Source organism: Solea solea, chromosome 10 (assembly GCF_958295425.1).
Source record: "Solea solea chromosome 10, fSolSol10.1, whole genome shotgun sequence".
NCBI lineage: Eukaryota > Metazoa > Chordata > Actinopteri > Pleuronectiformes > Soleidae > Solea > Solea solea.
The window spans coordinates 12314532-12331449 of NC_081143.1; the positions used below are offsets into that span (position 1 = coordinate 12314532).

The window sequence follows — 16918 nt, forward strand, 5'->3', positions numbered from 1 at the left end:
TATGAGTTGAGCTAAAGAATAACATCCCAGCCTTTTCTCCTTTTTTCTCCATCATTTTGATGAATGTTTGGTATCAGATTCAAATGAGCGGCAAAACTCTGTGTTGCTGTCATCAGTTGAACCAGCCTGAGATCAAATGGCCAAGATGAAGCGACGGCAGCAGAGCCACAGTAGCACACTTTTTAATTACTTACCAATATACAACAAAATGTCAAATATCAGCCCCCAATAATAAGTCAGGCCGATAATTGGTTGAGATAGTAAAGGAGAATTCTTTAATGTAGTGTAAAAGTGTAAACAAGAAATGGCTCAAGGTATAGTCCAAAGATAATCAGCTGTACACACTAATATCATGCTTTCATCACCGTCAATAAGCAGAGTGTTTTTTGGATAAATTGGCTGTTGAAAAGGGGACGCTCATGTGTTTGCTCCTCTGTGTTGTTTCTCTGCAGACCTACCAAGTTTCTCAGACCCTCACATTCCACTAGTGGCTCGTGAGATCATGCAGCGAATGATCCGCCAGTTCGCTGCCGAATATACCTCAAAAACTACTCAGGACGACCTGCCCCTGCCCAACGGCACCATGAAGGACCAAAGCCTACCGAGAGCGTCGTCTCTGGCTCCGGCCCCATGCTCCCCGCCCGGGCCCCTGCCGGCGCCCAGCTCCCCTCCATCGTCTGCCTCCTCCTCCCCGTCCCCAACTCCTGGGCAGGGCCTCAGCCCCGCCCCCGCTAATGCTACCACCGCTGCTACCACCTCAGCACCTGCCTGCACCCAGAGCAGCAACGGCACAGGAGCCAGTAATGGAGGAGGGGGAGGAGCTACAGCTGCTGCCTCTGCACAGAACCCCGTCCTCAGCAAACTACTCATGGCCGACCAGGACGGCCCGCTGGACCTCACCGTAAAAAAGAACCAGGTCGACACAGAGCCCAGCCAGCAAGGTGAGAGGAAATGGAAGCCTGTTTTTGTCACTAAATTCTCTGCAGGATTACCAAGGCTTTATTTTAATCTACACTAAAACCACATGATTAAAATATGATACAATTGATTCAAAAATCTCGTGCTGCCAAAGGTTCAGAGGAAAAAATAAATCATTAGCTATGTATTTAATGAATCACTGGAAGGTGATCACTTGATTTTAATATAATTTACCAATAAAGTCCAACTTGATTTTTAGGGTTACAAGAATTTAATAATTACAATGGACAAAAGTAATTGCCAGATATTTTAATTGAATTACTTTAATTTCACAGATGTTTTGGATCAAACAACTAATCCATTAATCACACATTCAAATTTTGAAATTTGAAATTGTCTTTTTTTTCTTAATTTATTTCAACCTTTGCTGCAGCAACAATTACCAGACAAGAAAACTCAAGCCATCTTTATTTTTAAAACTGACAGATGAAGCAAACAGGTTAGTTTCCAACAAAATCACTGAACATACATCCTCGTCTGGACTGAGCGCTGGCAGATGCTCGTCTCTGAAATATAGCCCATGGTTTCCGTCTCCATTTAATCAAACCAAACCAGCGGGTGGTCGGTGTTTCCATCACCGACCAGGCTGCTGGTTTAAAGCCTCAGCCCATTGTTTCAGCATTTAACCACATTGTGACCGTTCACCCACTTTAATACCATCTCTTTGGAATCTGCTTACAGTAAGCCTCCTTCATTTTTACTAAAAAGATTTAGGCATTTACTGTGTTCTCACAAGTTGTCTCTCCCGCACACACAAACACACATGAACATAAAACACCTTTTAGATGAATTCAGATTATCCTCAAACCTGGATCATATACACACACACGTTCCTTTAAATTACAGCGTAATTGTAGGAATGAGGACATTTTCTACATTTCCTGTTGACAAAGTCAAGGTTTACTTGTTTTGCGGCTTTAAAATACAAGATAAAGTGATAAATAGCTGAATACTTAAGGCAATTATGCAATAACAATGTAAACAGTTATTTTTTCCCCACACACAGACAAGTGTTCAGTCAATCCAAATATGTTATTTGGCACTTTGGTGTTCAAATCTTTTAGCCCCAACAGCCTCATTGTCCCCATGAGCTGAAAACACTGATGCAGGAGAGTGAGCATGTGACACACGCTGCTGTAGATGTTTGTGTCGCTCATACTTTCATTTCTTACTGCTTATCATTTGTGGGTTGTAGGAGGATTTTGAGTCAATCCTGTTTTTTATTCATGTTGTTCCTTTAAAAAGTTCCAAATATATTCTGTTGAGCAGCATTAATGTTGTTTTTTTTTTTTTTTCATGTGTCATCTACTTTTATGGCCTATTTTTGAGAAATGAGATAAATCACTGTACAACAGAAAACACGACTTCTCAAAACTGGCATGCTAACATAGACGTACATGTTTATTTTCTCAGAGAAGGAAGGACCTCATTAGTGTAACTGCTTTGTAATTGTTATGGACATCTTGTGGCTGAAGTTCATTTAAAGTTCATTTTAGAGCCAACATATTGTGCACACACATAGTTCTTGAGTCTTGATTACTGTCGCATGACTATATTCATCCTTTTTTTTCCCCATCTTCTTTCTGTGGCATAAAGACACTTTTTTGTTTTTAATGTTCTCTCTTTTGTCTGATTAAATGACAAAAAGCTGCTGGAGATTAGCGAGGAGGTCAGAAAGGTCAGCTGCACTTTAGGGATTACACCAACAAACACAGAAAGAGAGGCCATATGTTTTCGGGTGTATGTGTGTACTTTTCCCATTTCTGTGTTTTTGTTTTCTGTGTCAGGATCTTAATTTTGTTGAAAGATAATGTATTTTTTAATAACACTCCTCAAGTTTGACTAACAGAAAATGAGTTTTTCCTGACTGTCATATGACTTTGTTGTTATGGAAGTGTTCAGGAAGGGGGGAAACAATTTGAGTCTTATCTTAATTTTTGAATTTGCATTTTTTGCACATTTTCATTAGAAAAAAAATTTAAAAATCAGATCAGTATTGTGTCCCTACACATGGTGTGTGTGTGTGTGTGCCTGGAATATGATCTTACACACACAACATGATGCCATATTTCCAAGCGTTATTAGCAAAATATTAAATGTTTTACCCAATATTTATTTGTCTCAACTGATGTACACTGGGATATTTACAGTTTTAACAAATCCCGGTTGTGATCATAACCATTATTGTTACTGTTGTATATTTCGGGTTCAGTGAAAATCAGATGACAAACCTAATATAAAACAAATGTCATGATGAATGAACGGGAATGTGCTGAAAATAAACAAGATGTGTAGAATTGATTGCATCTAAAATTATCATCAGGATGTGGCAAGTAAATATCATGGTTCATTATGGGTAATAAGGGAGATTGTGTCTGTTAGTTAGTGACAGTATTCTGTAGCAGCAGGCTTTAATGGGTTCAACTTTTAAACTGAAACTATCTTTTAGTTAAACACTAACTTCACAAAATCCATGGCCATGGCTTCAATGTATTAACTTTTTCTTTTATTACTTGACTTACACACTATAATTTCTGTCTCTTGTATTCGTAGTGTGTAAATTGTATAGCACTATCCTTTTCTGCTTCTTTTACCCATTTGACTTCATTCTCTTTTTAATGTCTCTTTCTTTTTACTAACTTCTTACTCATTGTTTTAATTATAAATTGATTTCCTTTACCTTGACTCTTTGATTTCAGTGACTCCACGCAACATTTGTTTTTTTATTAATAAAACTGCCATTAAATAGATTTAATATGTAATGTATGATTCCAGAAGACTAGTCTCAATAACTGCAAGAAATACGTATCTGCTTCAGTTTCATATACAAAACCAACAGATTTATTTACCACAACTATGTAAAATGGTTTAACAATGACAGATTATTTTATTTATTTCAAGCTTAATGCCTTTGAGAAGGAATACCAAGAGTAGTAATTAGGTTATTTACATATGCGTTCCTTCATCCTTGTGTGTCTTCTTTAAAGCAAAATGAGGTTTTGAAGTGGATTTGAAATCCCAGGTGAATAATGTTTTTTCTCCTGTGTGTCTTTCCCATCAGATGGTGTCCTGGACCTCTCCACCAAGAAGAACCTCAGCTCAGACAAAACCTTCACCGGCTTCCCCCCTGCTTCTGGGGTCAAAGGGTAAGATAACAGGATTAGTCAAACTGTTAGCAGAGCAGCGCAGCCGTGTGTCTGAAACAACTCTGGAGAAGTTCAAGCGCTCCTTGTAGTCGTTGTAGCTGCTGAACACAGTGAAGATGACGATGATGATGATGATGATGATGGTGATGACACTGTGTAAGATTGGGGATGAGAGGTCTAACCACTGTCAGGCTTCTCAGTTGTAGAAAACTAAATATTGACATTGACAATCATCACTCACAGATTTTCTGGTTTGTTTGTTTTTTGTCCGTCGATGATCATATCTGTCAATCACACCATTTGCTTTATGGTCAATTTGACTAATTTACAAAATGGATGCCATGCTGTCTTGAAAGCATAGAGATTATGACCATAAACCCTTCAGGAAGATGTTTTCTGTTGCCGTTAATCATTCTCTCATAGAATTACCTACAATCCAGTGGAGTTGCCCCCTGACAGTTTTCATACACTTCCACATCAGCTTAAGTCTTCGCCTTTGTTTGTATTCAAAAACCAAACATGAGTTGAAGTAGATGTACACATCTTCTTGTTTAGTCAAAAGACAATGAAAAGAGAGCTAGGATTTGAAAATTATTAGTGGAACAATCAAGGTATCCACAGCTATTTCTGGACATTAACTTTGGAAAATGTCTGGAAAATTGGGCATGCAGCAGGCAGAACACTCTGTCTCACACTGAGAGAGAGACCTGGATATTATTTGGAGATTTGAATTAGGAGCTGGCAGAAATGGTTCTGGAAAATAACAACAGCTGTAGACAATTTTATAAATATGTTTGGAGGTCAGAGCACATATAAGATATCATCTAGAAATCCTCCTTTGCCCAAACATAGGAACATAGATATTCAGATATTCCCACAGCACCTGAATGCATCACAGCACCAACAGGAGCTTGTTCAAATGTGATCAAAGCAAACAAAAGCAGCAATTAGAGTAAAATCAAATGAGTTTGCGTATTAGTTCATTTAGTGTATATAGAAAAAGGGGGCAGCCCATGGATGAGTGTAAGGGAATTGGGCTTATAACCAGAGGGTTTGCGGGTTTGAATCCCTGTCAGGTCAAGGGCAGGGATCCCAAAACCACTGCAGGTGTAAAACATTGTGAATCTGTGAGCATTATGTTTTTAGAAACTTGTCTGGGTTAAATTACAATGGTTAGGTAGACAAATGATGAACATTGGCAATTCTGTTGAAGAAGGTTCATCAAAATCTTCTGCATCGTGCTGTGTGTTATGTAGAGTCGCAGAAATGCTAGCAGCAACTTGTTGGTAGTGGCAAGTGTTGACCTAACAAGAATCGACTTTGTGGAAACAGCGTACCAAAGGTTCTCAAAGGACAATGCCCTCAGTCTTAATTCTTCTTTTTGGGGCACATTCTTCGATCACCCTGGAATGAATCCTGCCAACGCCTCCCACGTTTTACACACTTTATCTCGCACATATCGGTTTCGTTCAGCTGATTAATTTGGAATCTATTTTTCATCAGTCTCATCGCAAGGTCGCCCATACCGTCCTTGTGCACAGGTATTCATAATTCATACCTCATCCTTCCACACCCACCCACCCACCCCAGAGGTAGAGTTCAACAGCAGTGCATGTCAAACACTTGACGGAGGTTTGACTGCTTCTCTTTTTCCGTCTCAGTGTCAGTACCTTTATTGACAATCCTCTACCTTACAGCCTGATCATTTATTGATGAACATGTACTCTGCCTTGAAGTCATGTTTGAATCAGTAGTCATCATTCTCAGCTCAGCTGCATCTAGAGGGAATAAACAATCAAGGCTAATCGAAGCAGCCATTTCCAGAAATACTTTTGATCTGTAGGTCAGAGATGGATTAGGAGAAGTAGGATACAGTGAGTGGCCCCTGGATACCGGAGTTCAGCAAGGCTGCAGCAATGTAGCATGTGGGTTTAGGAAACTTGTGCCCACCATGTGGGAAGTGTTTCTTTGATCCAAATGCACATCTCCACCTCCAAATGCATTGTGAACTGAGATGTGAGAAGTGAAAAAGGGGCACCATATGAGTAATGTTCTTCAAGGCAAAATCTAAAGTTCTTTTGATGCAAAACTTCCCAACAAAGTGCTAACCCCACCAGTTTTGGATTCGTAGAAATAATCATATGTTAGCAAATGCTGCCAGAGATTGGGTATTTTTTTTGTTGTTCTTTAGCCATTGTGGCCCTGAGATGGACTGATTATATGTCCAGGGTGTGACCCCGCCTATCACCCGATGTCAGCTGAGATTGGCACAGAACCCCCGCAACCCTCATGTGGAGGATAAAGCGGTAGAAAATGGATGGATGGATGGATTTAGCCATTGTTTTGGACTTTGTTAAAGATTCATTACAGTTTACAGAACAAGCCTGACCACATTCATTGGATTAACCAAAAGTGATTAAGATTCTTTAGTTTTTATAGTCTCTTTGATTTCTTGTGGTACCTTGAACCTTGGTGTTCTCAAATCTCAGCACTAAGTTTGGATGTTTTCATACCCAATGATGGGCAAGTGTGAAAATACCAAGATATAATGATTCAAATGCTTGAAATGACACAGTGAAGGATAATTCTGCATGATTACAGCCTTGAATGTCTGTTAAGAATGTTTTGTAAGATAACTAAAGAGTGTGAAAGCTTAAAATGTGTAATATTTCAATTGCCGTTTAGTGAGGTCACATTAATGATTCAGATTTTCTCAGAACTGATAGTTGCCACAGAAAAGGCCTCATCCCATCAGCAGCTGTTTCAGTTTTCATAACATCCCCTGTGGATCGTATTAAATTATTAAATATATATATCACATTTACCTGTCTGAGGCAATGGTTATAATACTTCTCTTTACCCAGGCATTTGATATCAGATGGTACTGGTGAAGATGTTACTGGTAGATACGTGTTGGCCAAAATTTGCCTCAGACAAATACTAACCATTGAAGATGTCAATTTGAAAAACAGGAAATTTAAAACTCAGCACCAATCCCACACACACACAATGTTTGGTTGCTTGCATTTAGTTAGCATGCTTGCTTTTATTCATCATGTTTCTTTAAACCAACATCATGATATAAAACATCACTACTTCTAATGTGGTTTAAAAGCTTGAAGCACACATAAACCACACAGCTTTTAAAAGAAGAAACACACATATGTTGCATCTGGTTTTTACACAATAGTACATTATCTGCTGTTGCTCTCCAGGAGCAAGGACTCAACAATAAACCTTAGCTCAATTAGAAGGAGCACCTTAAGCTCCTCAGGACAGGAATTTCCTAAGGCCCCATAGGACCGGGGGCCTCGCTCTGCGTCTCTAATGATCGGCTTGTGAATTATTTACTGTGGGAGGAGGCGGAGTCTCTGTGTCCACCCCCACTTACACCAGCTCATCTCTGACAAGCTAACAGTCCCCAAAGCTCACAGCATGTCAGTGTGTGCAATACATGCTACCGGCCTATAATATCAAATAATTATCTGACTGCACTTGCGGGTAAAGGATCAATTTTATTATGTATATTATTTTACATATTTAAACACCTTTCTAATTAATAATTCATGTGACATGCTGTTTTGCTGTATTTTACTTAAATAACAAGAAGACCTGACTAGGTGTTAACGTACAAGGGATCTGTTTGGTGTCACAGTGTTTTAAACACAGTAACAAGAAAGTGTGATTACAAGGTTTATAGTCAATAAAAAACAATACATGTACAAAAAAATACTTACTTATTTGCTAATACAAGAATTAACAAAAAAAAGACACATTTCAAATGAAAACTTGAAAAAAGTAGAAATATACACAGTTTGAACATCTGGACAGGAAATAAATATACTGAATGGATGTGATATGTATGGGTTGTGTACAGTATATGTCTAAAATATATGACGTTAAAATTAAATCTTAAAAATAAAACTGGATACAACTTCCATGCTTCAAAAACCATAAGCAACAGCACACTGACACTGTTGTGTACAGAATGCAGATTATGCACAAGACAGTCTGTCAAGCCATTCCACTGGGATCCTCATTTGTTATGTATGTTTATTTGGTATTTTAGTTTCACAAATATACACTTGCATTGAATCCTCAGATCCACCATTACTGTCAGACCCAGCCCCCCGATGATTGCATGCTTACTGTAACAGAACGCGCTATTAGACAGAAGACTCTTGTTAACCCTGTATTGTTTGCAGCAAACCCAGGACCGCCTACTGTGATAATCTGTCTAAAATCTCCTGCTGAGGACTCCCCACGTTGCACAGTCAGTTGCACTGTAGCTCAACAGAACACAGTACGTCTCCAAAGGAGAGATACTGTATTTCTCTCAAGCTTTTTCTCCCCATCACCATCTATAGGAAACGCTTTGAAACGTTTCAACAGAGTCTATCCTCTGTTGCTATAGTTACTTAACAGTAGTGACGGCAGTGGATCAAGTGCAGACACTTTGCATGTAAGTGTATGTTTTAGCGGTAGAGATGGTTTTCAGAAATTTGAAACATTGAAATGCAAAATGCTTGAGGACCACTGATTATTGCCGCGATGGCTAACGCCATGTTATTCTAGTTTCAGTTCAATTCCACCTTAATCATCCAAGGATTTAAGGGAATCCTTTTAAATATGGCTCCAACGTTCACTTAGATCGAGACAAAAGGTGAAGTTACAGTGACCCAGCAGAAAATTATGTTTTTACATTGCAAATACAACATCTCAGGAACACTTTAAGGGAAGTGTGTCATACATATCCCCTAGACTCAAATTTGAACTTCAAATTATTCAAATTGAATTTGTTGGTTAAGGGTCTAAATTGAATCAAACTAATTTTCTACACGTTTGGCCGTTTGAAAGGGAAACCTTACTAATGGAAATACACCTTCATTGATAGATAGTCAGTCAGTCCTTTTTCAGATAACTTGAAGGACAATGTCGGTCTGTGAGGTTATATGGATGGAAAAGAAATACCCATCTGACTTGACCAGATATTATAGTTGGGTTTCAACCCATGATCATTGCTGCTCCCGGCTCCCAAGCTTCTCAGAACTCTCTTATTGTTGTTACATTATTAAATAGCTTTTGTAGAAACTGCTTTTGCTTGCACAGTAGTACTCATGGTCTAAGCTGCCACATTTGGAATGCATCCTGGAAGTCCCATGTTGCAAATGCATCTAAGAACCATCTGCCTTTCATGCTGGATCTCCTCCACCATGTCAAAATAGCCACCCCTCAGCTTGAATGTCTTTTTTGGAAAAGAGTAAGGAATCACTTGGAGCCAAATCAAGGGAGTAGGTTTGGCAGCCAGTTTTGTGTTAATACTGCCAAGAAACCTTGAGCATTTTCATCTCAGTGTTGTGTTGATAGAGCACCAAATTGCCATCTCACTACAGTTCAGGATTTTTACACAGCTTGTCCTCCCCCAGACACCTGCAGTAAATAGTATGTCAGTTAAAAAACTGACCCTGGGTGATAAATTCATGATGCAAAAGTCTGTGAATGTCAAAGAAAACCAGGAACATGCTCCTGACTCCTTTCTTCTGTTGACTTCCATTGTAAAGATCTTATCTTGTATGGTCACAGCCATAGGAATAGCATGCAATTAAATTACAGTTTATTTGTGTAAAGCCAAATCATGACAAACATGTAGGCACTGTACATGACAATCCATTACAAACCTTACAATATTATAAAGAGAGAAAACCAAACAGTTCACACAACGAGTAAGCATCATCAGTGGAGAGAAAAAACTCCCATTTAACAGGAGGATATCTCTGACAGAACCAGACTCAAAGATGTGCAGCATATTCATGGATGACATTAATTCCATGAAGCATGCACCTTACCCTGTTACACCCTGTCCACACCAGATGCCTTTGCACTGCCTGACAACTGTGTCACTGATCTTCTGTGTCTCGCTCACGTCAGTTGGTGGAAACAGGGAGCAGTTCATAGGATACATAGAGTGTCTCTTCAAAAATAGTACAATTTTAAATCACTGATGTACTCAGTCTTCCTTCAGTTACATTACATGTTATTTAGCAGACACTTTTATTCAAAGTGACTTACAATGGAATTGAGTACAATCTGCCAGGGGTGGAGTCAAACTTGTGACCATTGCGACCATGATATCTCTCGCACACAGGGTACCAGTCATAACCACTGAGCCACTTCACCCCTAGATTGGGGTTAGGTTAATGATATATGTGTATGTGTCATGGCTACATCCCTACTACTCAGTGGTCTTTGCAAAATACCTACAATGTCCACATTACCCCAGCGTTCTAAAGCCTCAAAAACTGAGTTCAAAAATGCTGCGGGATCAATTACCGTTTGAGAACTACAGGTCTGCATTTTAGTCTGGATGGGCAAAACCTGATGTCTTTGGAAAGGACTATGATGAAATGAAATTACCTTATTTGCTTCCCGGACAGCTGTCAACAAACAACAACAACAAAAAACACCATTAGCACTCACTCACTCACTCCCCCTCATTGTCATTATCTACGTTTGTGGCAGTGTAATCTTCCTGCTTGCACTGCCATGCTCATGCACACCTGAATGTGTTTTTATATGTATTAGTATGGACACAGATTATTACTAAAACAGACAAAATGGGAAGGGAATTGGGCTTGCAATGAAGCGTCGCCAGTTACCCAAGCCCCATTGCTCCCCGGGTGTAGATAAGTGCTTGCTCCTGCGCCGAGGTTTGTATGTTCACTGCTGTGTGCAAAAAGGATGGGTTCAATGCAGAGGTCAAATTTACTATTTTTAATTTGTTGTGTGTGCAAATAAAACTAATTCTAAGAGCATTTTTAATTTTAATGAAAATGTTGTAGTAAAAATGTAGCCTCAGTATCCCCCCCCAAGGTCAGCTGGGATTGGCTCCAGCTCCAGTTGTGATGATAATAAGTAGAATATATGGATGAGTGGATAGATCAGATTTATGTGCGTAATTAGGGCTTTTGCAGTGATGGAATTTCCCCTGCAGGAATTTAGAGTGGCTAGATTGCGCGGTATGCATTATTATTGTACACACCCCCTACTGTTGTACTTGCAGATGACAGCAGCAGAAATCTACCTAGGCTGTGTCTTCATTTTTGCTTAAATACCCAGACAGAAAGACAGAAGGACACTCTCACACATGGCAGGGTTAGGGTTAGTCAGCATTTGATTGGCACATTTTTGTAGTTTTCATCTGCTTCTCTCACAGGCACACACTTCACTGGTATTCACCATTCATCCTGTCACTCAACCACTCACACTCAATGCACAGTGCTGTTCACATGAATGTACAGTTATGACAGTTACTTGTTATCCACTGGTTGGCTTGTTACTGTAATGGTGTTTGATTATAGTGGTTACTACAGCAGACATTATGTGTAATGCATTCAAAGAACATATGATAAGATTTAATTGTGACATAAAAGATTGAAGCATTATTAACATCCTGATTCCATGTCGGTTTAAATGCAACTATAGTGCCTGCAAACAGCAAATTGATTTGTAATAATAAAGAGCTTAGAATTATAATGTTTATATTTATGTTGTACATTTATGTTTATATTGACTGTTTATCTTCAGCTTGTGCTGGGAAAACAATGTTGACCGCAGAAGATGTTTTTTTGTGCTTGATTTGTTGGACTTTGCTTAGCAGCTGTGTAAGGTATTTTACAGTTTTATTTGTAAAATTACAAATGTTACAAGTTACAATATAAAGTATTTGCTGCAGTTTAATTTGAAGATGTTAGATAATCATCTAATACATGTGTTTTTCATAGTTGACCTGACTTTTATTAAGAATTTTATTGAAGATGAAAAAATGAAATAAATAAATAATGAAAACTGTTGACACTGATATCTATAATTTATCTTCAAATATTGTTGCTGGCAAAATATGATTTGAAAATGTAATTAATGTGTGATTGACTGTCAATAACTAAATTATGGGTTAGCAAATTCTAAATCCAATAATTAATATCTTAACTCTGTATGACTCTAATCCCTGATACAATCTATAATCTCAAAATGGAAAATGTGGAGTGTATAGGATTCCAGCGTGAAGAATCAGTTAAAGAAATGTCAGTCAGTAATCCTAAATCCTCTTCTCTGTTTTTCTCCATCCAGACATTCACTCAGTGTGGAACAGACCCTGTCAGAGGTGGATGAGGAGGATGGCTTGCTGCAGAAAAGTTTGCAGGACGGGCTGAGGGAGAACTACGTCAGCTCTAACTCCTTCAAACCCCCACTGGCCCGCTCCCTGCGCATCAAGGAAGAGCTCCTCAGCCAGAAGCACCGTCTGCTTAGCCAGCCTGCTGCCCTCTCATTGGCCAATCTAGAGTCAGCTGGCTTGCTCAACCACATCCAATCCCATTCTTTGCTTGGCCAAAAGGGTTCTTCCTCTTTCTGGGGAAGCAAAGCCCACCTCGAAAGCCTGATGAAGCTAAAACAGGCCAGTGGAGCTTTGAGCGGGGCTCTCAGTGACCTCAAAGACCTGCCAACATTCCTGGAGAATCATCACCTCAACCACCATGGAGCCTACTCCATCAAGAGTTCCCTCCACCATCACCACAATCAGGTCTCCAAGGCCCAACATCACCACCAAAATGAGGGCAAGCGAGACCAGGGCCACTCACCTCCTGTCGACCTAAAGATCCCACAAGTCCGGGGCATGGATCTGTCCTGGGACTCCCATGCTTCTGAGCTGTACAACTATGGCACAATGGGTATTGGGGGTGGTGGTCATGGGGAGAGCACCCTCAGCCGGAAGCTAAGAGCCATCCTGCCCAAACAGAACCGCCGGGGAGGAAGCCTTGGAAGCTTGCTGGATGGGGCAGCTGACTACTGGACCTCTGATTTGGAGCATTCCATTTCCGGGCCGGCATACTCCACCTCTGATGCGGAAGGGGACCCAAGCTCCAAGCAGCCAAGGAAGAAGAGGGGTCGTTATCGCCAGTACAACAGTGAGATCCTAGAGGAGGCCATAGCAGTAGTGATGAACGGGAAGATGAGCGTGTCCAAGGCGCAGAACATGTACGGCATCCCGCACAGCACCCTGGAGTACAAGGTCAAAGAGCGCATGGGAACCCTAAAGAACCCCCCAAAGAAGAAGCTCAAGCTCATGATGAAGATGGAAGCTGCAGGACAGGAATTTCCCGCCGAGTCGGAGAACATGCCTAATTCAACCCTGCAAGATGACGGCCCGCCTCTGGCAGCTGCAGAGCTCAAGGACAACATAAAAGAAGAGATTGATGACAATTTCAAACCAATCGACTAAACGACTTACACATGTAAACCTCAGTCAAATGACTTGGGTAATTTGAAAACGGATGGGGCTTTATTTGTGCCAATTTATTTTGCAGCATCTGGGTGAGCACAAATGCAGGGAAAATATGAGGAGGATTCTTGAAACAAACTGGAGAGAAACAACTAATCGAATGGTATTTAACAAGCGTCAAATGATCGACGCCATACAAGCATTTGTTTGGCTTTTATATCCAGGGGCCCAACAAATACAGCTAAAGACATTAGTTAAAAGACTATTAATGAAATTTACTTAAGCATGCTGATAATCCCTCACCCAAAAACCCAATTGCCCTTTTTTCTGAACTTGATACTGAACCATTGGCTGCTTCTGAATGCAGTTTGGGCTTTGGACTATTTCAATTTGGGGAGAAAATGGGGGGAAGGTTGAAAATTAACTCACAAATTTTGTCCCTTTACCACTCCCTCTCTCTCATGGATTTACTAGCTGAAAATTGGTAAGTGAAATGTCTATTACATTTGAAGCCAACTGTAAAGTTTAATCATACCACTGATATTCCTCACTAGGGTTCTGAATCAAAACCCATTCTCTTATTGCCAGGTAGCCATGATGCTTTAACTACAAAACCTTTACTTTCCTCCTGAAGATGTTCTGCTAATCTCTGTGTGAATGAAAGCAACATTGACCCGTCCTTTTTGAACTAGAAAAGACACACAAAGAGTCATTCAGGGATGCATGTTTGTGAGTTTAGTGGACACTACTGACTTCTACAACTGACTTCTTTTCCTCTGTCCTTTTGTTTGATTCGTTTTTGCTTTCTTTTGCACTACACTTTGGGTCTGGCGCTTACAGACCAGGTTACCTCGGCATTGTTGCCCTTGCATCATGCACTTATTATGGTCTGTCTTTCAAGCCCAGTCGCAACCTCGCAGTGGGTCAGAGATGCACCTCGCCTGCATACACTGATCCATGATCAGATTTAGGAGGCTCTTTGACCCTCTTTTTTGCCAATGGACAAGTAGAGGGGTAATCTGATAATGGATCAGTTGGATTTTTTAAGGCAGAATGCTCCCTCATGGACCTCCATCAGTGTCTCACTGCTGATCCTTGAATGCCGGAGATGCCTTCAGGTTGCCCCTCAGAACGGTGCCCGAAGTGAGCTCATCCCGTCATGGTGATCTCCAAGTGTTGAAGGCCTTTTAGGATCAGAATGTGAAACTCTGCTGCTAACCAGTTGATTATCTATCTCCTAGCTTTAGCTAGTTTTAGCTAACAACAACACATCTCTGTTGTTTTTATTTTTCTCCTTTTACAATCAAACTAAGCGGAAGCAGCTTAGCTGGTGAGTTTGAAAATAAAATTGTCTCCCTCAAACGTCAAAGACGAAGGCAGTTTACTACAACAATGTGCATTTATAGTGGGGTGTTCATTTCAGGTGGTGGGTGGGCAAATATGCATTGGGAAGTCTAGTTGATAGAGCTGAGGAAAAGCCAGATTTTAATATATTATAAGTTATTATGACTGATTATGTAGAAGCCAATCCGTGATTGTGGGTGATTTACTTTTTCCTAATTTTTAAACTCAGGGTAACTGAGGCAGATGATGTGAGTTTTGAATATTTGCTCTTGGACCTATAATAGACAGACAGGAGGACTACAGACACCTCTTACTAATGCTTTGTGAGCAGGAGGGGTCGTGTGAGTGAACATGGCTGACAGACCTGCAGTGGAATCACGTAAGGAAGAAAGAACCCAAAATGCTGACGATAGGTTTAGGGATCGAACATGTGGCGCTAAACTTCTAATATAGCACTTTTCAGAAATACAGAAAATACACGAGAGATAAATCTGATTGAGGTTATGCATGCAGTGTAGCTCTTCTCTGAGGGATACAGAGCAGGAAGCAATGAGGAGGGTGAAAAGATGGAAGATGAAAAAAGCTTTAGTGTGTGAAGACTTTCTGAGAGCTGCAGCTTTGACCCAAACTACTCATTTTTTCCTCTCATATTACCTCCAACCAATTAAAAAAAAGACAGAAAATAGGTGAACACCTTGAACAAGTTCAGTTTTGTTGTGGTGTTGTCTCGTCTCTCCCCTCCCCTCATTGCTGAAGCATCAGGAATATAAAACCTCTAATCGTGTTTTAAAGAATATCCCTCAGAGACGCAGGTGGAAAGAAAAAAAACTCTCCTCTTGGTGTTTCCCATCAGGAAAACCCTGAATGAGATGACAAATGCTTCTAAGTTGTGTTGTTTGTCCAATTTGTTTTTTCTATTTTGCTGTTGGTAAATGTTGCTCTTCGTTCCTAACACTGCCTGGTGCTCACCCAGTGTGTGAGATTCTTAAAATGAGAATTTTACCTCTCTGTTCAGACAAAATGATGATGATGAAGATTCACTCCTTTTGAAATGTATTGTATATTTAATTTATTTGTTCAGATTTTTTTCTTTGATTATCTTCTTTAAAAAAAAATGGCATGCACCACTTTTCTGGCTGATTTTGGGATCATGCCAATATTTTGTTGAGAGGATCTCAACTCAAATAATCCTGAGCCTGAGATGCTTAAAAAATTGAGAACTAGACTCTATTACTACCTGTTGCAAACAATTTTACTTTCCCCCTATGAAGTCATTGATTATCCAGCTTAAAGGCCTTTGCACATCAACAACAATGCAGCTAAATGGCACAAAATTGTGAATCATTCTCAAGAACCAGGAACAAAAGTCAATATCCAGCAACAACGAGCGTGAGTTCAGACATTTTATTTAATATAAAGAATAAGAAAATAAAAACGTGGTTTCACTTTGCACTAAAAAAGAGAGGAGAGGTCTCACTGTGCACATTTGCTTCATTTATCTGAATATTTGTATTTGTACATCATATAATCAATAACATCTGGTTAGCAAGAGTGTAGCACACTGAAGTAAACAGATAACATTAAAATTCAAATATGTATTCATATTACCAATGATAATTAGCAGACATACATGATAATGATCTGTAAGATGATCAAAAATAATTCATCCTACCATTTTGGCAATTAATAGAGATGCCCTGTAAAAACTCACATCAACTGGGTCCAAGATAGAAAAATGTTATTAATATGTGAATAAATCACAGTAAAGGAAATGTGTTTTGTGTGCAAAGGCCTTAAGCTGTGTAGCTTCCTTGGTTTAATTGGCACATGTGCATGGCCAATGAGGAAAGCTCTAAAAAAAAAAAAAAGACCCTTGGAAGGACAGTATTGCTGGGGGTCGTCATGCATGAAATGCGTCCAACACTGACAATGCTGAGCATTTGAAGTGTCTAAAAAAAAAGGGTCATGTGCGTTGAGTTAGGTCTGGCGAAGGACAGTGCACTGATCTCATAGTTAAAACAGGATCAAGGCGCCCGTGTCGATGCGCGGTAATGGACTTCTCATAGACACGGTCATTTCAAAAACGCTGTTTAACAAAACAATTAAACAAACACTGGCGATGCTCCTGCCTGTACCTCATGTAATGCATGTAAAGCATGTTCTTGCGGGGAAA

The 16918-nt window shown here is 39.8% G+C and overlaps 1 protein-coding gene across 1 annotated transcript in view; it reads left to right on the forward strand.

The window, feature by feature from the left end:
- lcor (ligand dependent nuclear receptor corepressor) overlaps positions 1–16552 on the forward strand; it is a 72873-nt gene extending 56321 nt beyond the window's left edge. The window contains exons 5-7 of the mRNA XM_058640080.1: positions 453–941; positions 4040–4124; positions 12252–16552. Of these exons, the coding sequence (XP_058496063.1) occupies positions 453–941; positions 4040–4124; positions 12252–13401 (1724 nt within the window). The 3' untranslated portion in view covers positions 13402–16552. The remainder of the gene's footprint in view (positions 1–452; positions 942–4039; positions 4125–12251) is intronic.
- The last annotated feature ends 366 nt before the right edge of the window (positions 16553–16918 follow it).